The sequence below is a fragment of the Protomyctophum parallelum genome (assembly GCF_964188405.1).
Source record: "Protomyctophum parallelum genome assembly, chromosome: 14".
Classification (NCBI taxonomy): Eukaryota; Metazoa; Chordata; class Actinopteri; order Myctophiformes; family Myctophidae; genus Protomyctophum; species Protomyctophum parallelum.
In genome coordinates this window covers 573,755-582,500 of record NC_139709.1, presented here as the reverse complement: position 1 = coordinate 582,500, position 8,746 = coordinate 573,755, and the positions used below count along the sequence as shown (strand labels likewise).

The 8,746-nt window shown below is 42.1% G+C and overlaps 1 protein-coding gene across 1 annotated transcript in view; it reads left to right on the top strand.

The window, feature by feature from the left end:
• LOC310870630 (segment polarity protein dishevelled homolog DVL-3-like) overlaps positions 1-8,746 on the top strand; it is a 62,599-nt gene that overhangs the window by 18,284 nt on the left and 35,569 nt on the right. The window contains exon 6 of the mRNA XM_083781889.1: positions 5,909-5,999. Within this exon, the coding sequence (XP_083638015.1) occupies positions 5,909-5,999 (91 nt within the window). The remainder of the gene's footprint in view (positions 1-5,908; positions 6,000-8,746) is intronic.

The window sequence follows — 8,746 nt, the reverse complement described above, 5'->3', positions numbered from 1 at the left end:
CAATACCAATATACCTCAAGGAGGAAATACAATGTTGGGCTTGGTGGAAATGTAGGGCTACAGGATTTTTGAAATTTTTGTTTCTTATGTCACTCCTATGTTCTGAAATTCTGGTTTTAAGGGGTCTTAGAGTTTTGCCTATGTAGGCAAGCCCACACACACACTTAAGCATATAGACCACATTATTTGTCGTACAGCTGATAAAGCCCTTGACTTTGAAAGTCTTGCCTGTAGTGGGGTGATTCAATGTATGACATTTAGATGTGAAACCACATTGTGCACATCTGCCACACTTGTAATTGCCATCTGGAATATCAGACAAAAAATGTGTGGGTGTCTCCTGACGTAAATGTGACCTAACCAAGAGGTTCTTAAGATTAGGTGGTCTTTTGTAGACTATGCGAGGAGGGGCAGAGAAGGTTCTTCCTAGGGAGGGATCTGACCTCAAGATATGCCAGTGCTTTCTGATCGTTGCTTCGAAATGTCTACCTAATGGAGAATACTGTGTATAACAGTTAATTTGTTGGGCTTTATCAGTCTTCTCCTTTGTTTTAAGACAAACTAATTGGGTACATTCACTGAATTTGTCTATGGCAGGTTTGATCCATTCATCTGGGTACCCACGTTGTTCAAAACGATTTTGGAGGTCATTTGCATGTGTAGTGAATGATTGATCTGAGCTGCAGATCCTACGTACCCGTTTGAACTGACCCATAGGGATGCCCTTCTTCAATGGGGTCGGATGATAACTTTCACCATGCAACAGGGCATTTCGGTCTGTCGGTTTCCTATCCAGATCCATGTTTAGTCTGTTGTTTTCTTTAATGACAAGAATGTCAAGAAAATTCATTCGGCAACGATCAGAGGCCATGGTGAACCTTTAAGAATGACTGCTGTCATTTAAAAGGTTGTGGAAGGCTGTCAACTCTGTAGCAGAACCAGTCCAGATAAGGAAGATATCATCTATATAACTGAATGTGTTGTAGAAACGGATTGTGACTGGAATAAAAAATAAACTCAGTTTCAAGGAGCCCAACAAAAAGGTTAGCGTAATTGGGTGCCATCTTACATCATAGCTGTACCACATTTTTGTAAGTAAAAGTCATTTTCAAACAAGAAAAAGTTTTTAGTAAGCACTATTTCAGTGAGATCTTTCAAACATTTATTGCTGGGGAGGGGATAACTTCAACCCTCTGATTGAGAAAGTGTTCAATTCCCTCTAGACCACCTTGGTGTGGGATGTTCGTATATAAACTTTCCACATCTAGTGTAACAAGAAAATACTCATTGTCAACTGATTCTATGGTTTGTAGGACCTGAATGAAATCACTTGAGTCCCTTAAGTAAGAGGGTAGTGCAAAAACATGTGGCTTAAGGAAATAATCAATAAATTAAGAAATCTTCTCTGTAAGAGAGCCTATCCCTGAAACAATAGGTCTGCCTGGAGGTACATCAGTAAAGTTTCTATGGATTTTGGGCAGGGTATATATCACTGGTGTAACAGGGCAGTCAACCTTCATATAGTTGAATTCATTCTTATTGAGATCTCCTGTTTCTAAATAGTGCTCAAGAATTCTGTGAATATAGTTCCTGAACTCTATAGTGGGGTTGCCATTCAATCTTTGGTAAAACACATCATTATTGAGCTGTCTATGTATTTCACCAACATATGCTACTCTGTCCAAGAGGACAATAGCACCCCCTTTGTCAGCAGACTGTACAACAACAGATTTATCATTTTTTAATTCTAACAAAGCATCAGGTCCATTACAGACACATGCTTAGCAGCTCTTAGTAAGGGCTTGTCTTTTGTACCTACTACCCAATGTAATGATTTTGACACTTTAGTAGACTTTCAAAAATTCTTCCGCAATCTTCGACTGAGGGAATTATTTTCTAATGTAAACGGTAACAGGGTACAGGAGATTAGCTCAGATAATACACAGCCTCCATTAGTTAACCCTGATGATATTGCTGAGCCCAATATAGGGCCTTTGAAACAGTTTAAGAAAAGATCTACATTTATTCCACCTAAACATAGGAACTCATCCATAGACACATATTGCAGACTGGTTGAAAGTGAAGTGTCACAACTCTTATCTAAGAAACAACAGTATAAGGTCACTAATAACATGGCCAAGTCACAACGTGATGCTTTGTTAGAATTAAAAAATGATAAATCTGTTGTTGTACAGTCTGCTGACAAAGGGGGTGCTATTGTCCTCTTGGACAGAGTAGCATATGTTGGTGAAATACATAGACAGCTCAATAATGATGTGTTTTACCAAAAATTGAATGGCAACCCCACTATAGAGTTCAGGAACTATATTCACAGAATTCTTGAGCACTATTTAGAAACAGGAGATCTCAATAAGAATGAATTCAACTATATGAAGGTTGACTGCCCTGTTACACCAGTGATATATACCCTGCCCAAAATCCATAAAAACGTTACTGATGTACCTCCAGGCAGACCTATTGTTTCAGGGATAGGCTCTCTTACAGAGAAGATTTCTTCATTTATTGATTATTTCCTTAAGCCACATGTTTTTGCACTACCCTCTTACTTAAGGGACTCAAGTGATTTCATTCAGGTCCTACAAACCATAGAATCAGTTGACAATGAGTCTTTTCTTGTTACACTAGATGTGGAAAGTTTATATACGAACATCCCACACCAAGGTGGTCTAGAGGGAATTGAACACTTTCTCAATCAGAGGGTTGAAGTTATCCCCAGCACTAAATGTTTGAAAGATCTCACTGAAATAGTGCTTACTAAAAACTTTTTCTTGTTTGAAAATGACTTTTACTTACAAAAATGTGGTACAGCTATGATGTAAGATGGCACCCAATTATGCTAACCTTTTTGTTGGGCTCCTTGAAACGGAGTTTATTTTTGATTCCAGTCACAATCCGTTTCTACAACACATTCAGTTGTGGAAACGTTATATAGGTGATATCTTCCTTATCTGGACTGGTTCTTCTACAGAGTTGACAGCCTTCCACAACTTTTTAAATGACAGCAGTCATTCTTTAAGGTTCACCATGGCCTCTGATCGTTGCCGAATGAATTTTCTTGACATTCTTGTCATTAAAGAAAACAACAGACTAAACATGGATCTGGATAGGAAACCGACAGACCGAAATGCCCTGTTACATGGTGAAAGTTATCATCCGACCCCATTGAAGAAGGGCATCCCTATGGGTCAGTTCAAACGGGTACGTAGGATCTGCAGCTCAGATCAATCATTCACTACACATGCAAATGACCTCCAAAATCGTTTTGAACAACGTGGGTACCCAGATGAATGGATCAAACCTGCCATAGACAAATTCAGTGAATGTACCCAATTAGTTTGTCTTAAAACAAAGGAGAAGACTGATAAAGCCCAACAAATTAACTGTTATACACAGTATTCTCCATTAGGTAGACATTTCGAAGCAACGATCAGAAAGCACTGGCATATCTTGAGGTCAGATCCCTCCCTAGGAAGAACGTTCTCTGCCCCTCCTCGCATAGTCTACAAAAGACCACCTAATCTTAAGAACCTCTTGGTTAGGTCACATTTACGTCAGGAGACACCCACACATTTTTTGTCTGATATTCCAGATGGCAATTACAAGTGTGGCAGATGTGCACAATGTGGTTTCACATCTAAATGTCATACATTTAATCACCCCACTACAGGCAAGACTTTCAAAGTCAAGGGCTTTATCAGCTGTACGACAAATAATGTGGTCCTATATGCTTAAGTGTGTGTGTGGGCTTGCCTACATAGGCAAAACTCTAAGACCCCTTAAAACCAGAATTTCAGAACATAGGAGTGACATAAGAAACAAAAATTTCAAAAATCCTGTAGCCCTACATTTCCACCAAGCCCAACATTGTATTTCCTCCTTGAGGTATATTGGTATTGAAAGGGTCCAACTGCCACCTAGGGGTGGAGACATTGATGTTCTACTCCTTCAGCGTGAAACTTTTTGGATGTCAACCCTCAATACTGTTAATAAGGGCTTGAATGTCTTTCGACATCAGACCATTCCTATAATTGTACATTTATTATGAGTCTCTCAATGCAGTATACCTTTGAGTACATTTGTGGTGAATTTATCCCCCTTTTTACTTGAAGGTTTTTAACATGATTTTAACTCTTGCAGTAGTACAGTGTGCTGTGTGCATGCCCCACACTTTATTATGTTTAGGCACTCACCTGTTGTACTATTTGTATCTCACATGTTCTCTTCCTTATCTGTAGGTTGTCGGATGATGTACTCTGATGGAGTGCCCCTCCTGAAGAACTACTAGTCCTCATCCTCATTTGTTCTCAGCATCGGACACAATTGGTGATAATTAAAGTAATGGTCTCAGCTTCCTCACTAGGAGCTTTGGGACTTTATCCTCTTTTAACACCAAACAATTAATAAATGAGTCATCTGGAATTTCAAATTAGATTTTTGTTATCCATGACAATCTTTTTGTGTCCTATCCTGAAATCAATGTGTATTATTGTGCTTAAATATTGCATATTGTGTACACATTCTGTACCTGTTGTATTTTTTTATTTGTGTATATTTAAACCTGTCTTGTTTATTATTATTATTGTGACATTGGAAACTGGCTAATTGGTTTGGGCTTAGGTGGCATGAGTCACCACCCATCGTTAGATCAGTTGTACCCCTTCCTGTATATAGGTACACACCCATTCCCTGTCACACTATTCCTGAAGAAGATCCTAAGGGATCGAAACGTTGAATCAAATAAACCAGTGGAGCTGAGTTTTTCATACCAGTGTTGCAGACTCTATTTTTTCTCTTGTACTGCCTTTTGTCTAGCACCTGGGCTAGAGTGGAGGTGCATGCTCTATTTCCTTTCTATATCAGTGGTTCTCACAGGGTTAAAACCTCATGTTTCTATATCAGTGGTTCTCACAGGGTTAAAACCTCATGTTTCTATATCAGTGGTTCTCACAGGGTTAAACCCTATGTTTCTATATCAGTGGTTCTCACAGGGTTAAAACCTCATGTTTCTATGTCAGTGGTTCTCACAGGGTTAAACCTCATGTTTCTATATCAGTGGTTCTCACAGGGTTAAAACCTCATGTTTCTATATCAGTGGTTCTCACAGGGTTAAAACCTATGTTTCTATGTCAGTGGTTCTCACAGGGTTAAACCTCATGTTTCTATATCAGTGGTTCTCACAGGGTTAAACCTCATGTTTCTATGTCAGTGGTTCTCACAGGGTTAAACCCTATGTTTCTATATCAGTGGTTCTCACAGGGTTAAACCCTATGTTTCTGTGTCAGTGACGGTAAACTTCACCCAAAACTTTATGTAATTGCCCCCCCCCCCAGCCAGAAGCAAAGATTTGAGTTAAAAACGTCCGCTCTGAAAGAATATGGGCCTTTAGGTTGAACAGCCTATCAGAGCAGAGCTCGTTAATGTTAATAATTAGCAGTAATGAATGTAATTCTATAATAATAATAATAATAATATGTAATTAACCCTGTAGGCTGAGCAGCTCCACAGAGCAGAGCTCGTTAATGTTAATAATTAGCAGTAATGAATGTAAGTCTATAATAATAATAATAATATGTAATTATTAACCCTGCAGGCTGAGCAGCTCCACAGAGCAGAGCTCGTTAATGTTAATAATTAGCAGTAATGAATGTAATTCTATAATAATAATAATAATATGTAATTATTAACCCTGCAGGCTGAGCAGCTCCACAGAGCAGAGCTCGTTAATGTTAATAATTAGCAGTAATGAATGTAATTATATAATAATAATAATATGTAATTATTACCCCTGCAGGCTGAGCAGCTCCACAGAGCAGAGCTCGTTAATGTTAATAATTAGCAGTAATGAATGTAATTATATAATAATAATATGTAATTATTAACCCTGTAGGCTGAGCAGCTCCACAGAGCAGAGCTCGTCTCGTCTGATGAGACGACATCGCCGGAGGAGAAGAAAGACCAAGACCTCCAACATGGACAGAGTGAGGCTCACGCACACACACACACACACACACGCACGCACACACACACACACGCACGCACACACACACACACACGCACGCACACACACACACACACACACACACACACACGCACACGCACGCACACACACACACACACACATGCACACACACACACACACACACACACAAACGCACGCACACACACACGCACACACACACACACACACGCACGCACGCACGCACGCACACACACGCACGCACGCACGCACACACACACACAAACGCACGCACACACACACACACGCACACACACGCACGCACACACACACACACACACACGCACGCACGCACACACAAACGCACACACGCACGCACACGCACACACACGCACGCACGCACGTTCAGTCTACATGCTAGCTGACTGTGTAGTTGTTCAGTCGGTATAATAAATATGAACACATTTAATAACCAGTCTGTCGACAGTTTGAACATAGTTGAATTTATGATGACCTTAACTCCTTAAAGGTATATTCAGTGATTTCACTTAATTCAAATATCACTTATTTTTTTGTTTTGTTGTGATAATCCTCTCTACTATAGAGTGTGCTGACCATATAAGGAGTTCCTCCCTGTCCCCAGTTAACCCCTGGGGGTCAAAAAACCTTAGGTTTCGTTTTTGGCTCTGTATCCTGATTGGATGAAAGGCTTAGGTCCCAGCCAAAAACGAAACCTAAGGGTTTTTGACTGAAATCACTGAATATACCTTTAAGGCCTGGACAGATACGGCCCGCTGGCTGATTCTGACCGGCCCGCGAAAGATTACTTGATAATTAGAAAATAAAACATACTTTCATTACCATATGGGTGGACTAAAACCGCATTGCTTTTATTTTGAAGCCCATGTATTCTCACAGTGCACGCAATCTGCACGTCAACTGTGCACGTGAATTGCGTGTGATTGAGAACCTGTCTTCCTTCCTTCACCCCCCTCGTATGCTTTATTGCTTTATTTAACCCGCTCTAACCCGCCTCGCCAATAAAGTTAACTTAAAAGGTGTGTTAAGATGCTGCATCGTAAGGCGGCGTTGCGCCCCGAATGTGTCATGCTTCTGAAGTTCAGAACGCTTGGGCGATGCGCCGTGAGCTTGTGGATCGTCTGTTTTCGGCACGCGAGTCGACACCGTTGAACCACAAAGTGAATCTGGCAGAACGTGCACACATCAATGCCTGTGACTGGCAACCTGGCAACCCTGGTGAGAGGCGAGGCAGCAAGCCGAACGCTCCCACGCTGAAACAACTAGGCTACCTGTTGCTAAGCTAACAAACCTACCCTGCACCTGTCCAACCTAACAAACAAGCTAAGTTTGAGGGGAACAACGCTGACCTGTCACCTAAGGGTCGGGGACCGGCGCCCTCCGGCCTGCTGGGTGTCTTTGTGACTCGTCTGGAGTCTGGAATCCGGGACGGGCTGACTACCGCAAAGCAAAGCTACAACAACCGCCTGCAAACGCTGTGCGAGAGAGACGCTGCAACCAGAGAGACGCTGCAACCAGAGAGACGCTGCAACCAGAGAGACGCTGCAACCAGAGAGACGCTGCAACCAGAGAGACGCTGCAACCAGAGAGACGCTGCAACCAGAGAGACGCTGCAACCAGAGAGACGCTGCAACCAGAGAGACGCTGCAACCAGAGAGACGCTGCAACCAGAGAGACGCTGCAACCAGAGAGACGCTGCAACCAGAGAGACGCTGCAACCAGAGAGACGCTGCAACCAGAGAGACGCTGCAACCATGGCACCGAAGTCACAGAAGTCAGAGATTGATGACTTAAAAAAGTCACTTGAGTACATCTCCAATGAAATGGACATCATCTCAAAACAACAAAACGACATCCTGGACCTGATGAATACGGTAAAAGAGCTTAAACAACTAAGCATGGAGAAGGACAAGAAGATTGCGACGCTTGAGAGTCGGGTAGATGACCTAGAACAATACTCCAGACTAAACGATGTAATTGTGAGTGGTCTGGCGACCAAACCACGTCTCCTACGCTATAGGGCTGTGGCCTCCACGACCAGCGGCGAACCCACGGAGGAAGACTCTGAAACAGTCGAGCAACAAGTGATATCCTACATGGCGGAGAAGGGGATACAGATCGACAGCGTGTCACCCCCTCCCGAGAAGAGAAAAGAAGGGCACACCGCCACTGGGCGAGAATTAAGGATCCCACCCTTCACAAAATGGGAAACACGAGGTTGCACTTCTGAAGCAGTGGGCGTAAACCGGAGGTCACGGACGTATATCTAAACGAGCATCTGAAGAAGAGAAGCGGGTCCATCGCCTGGCAAGGCAGGGGAAGATACAGCCAACACGGACCATGAACTGCAAAGTCTACGTCGAGCTCAACGGAAACCCCAGAAGAAGCGAAAACCCTCGTCATCAAAGACCTGTCGGACTTGGATCAGTACCAGTGTTGTTTTCGTCGACTAAAACTAAGACGAAAAATGTTCGTCGACTACCTATTTTCACTGACAAAAACAAATGGAAACTAAATGAAAACTAAGCTACGATGACTAAAACTCAGACTAAATATACTGACAATTTCGTCGACAAATAAAAACTAGACTAAAATGTTAGGAAGGGACTAGTGGACAAGAGATCCAGTATAAGGCATCTTACACTTGGTTGTAGATCGGCTATTTTCAGCAAGTGTAAAAACGCTCATTAAGACGGCATCAAGACCCGCCAAAATACATTTTAGTAGATA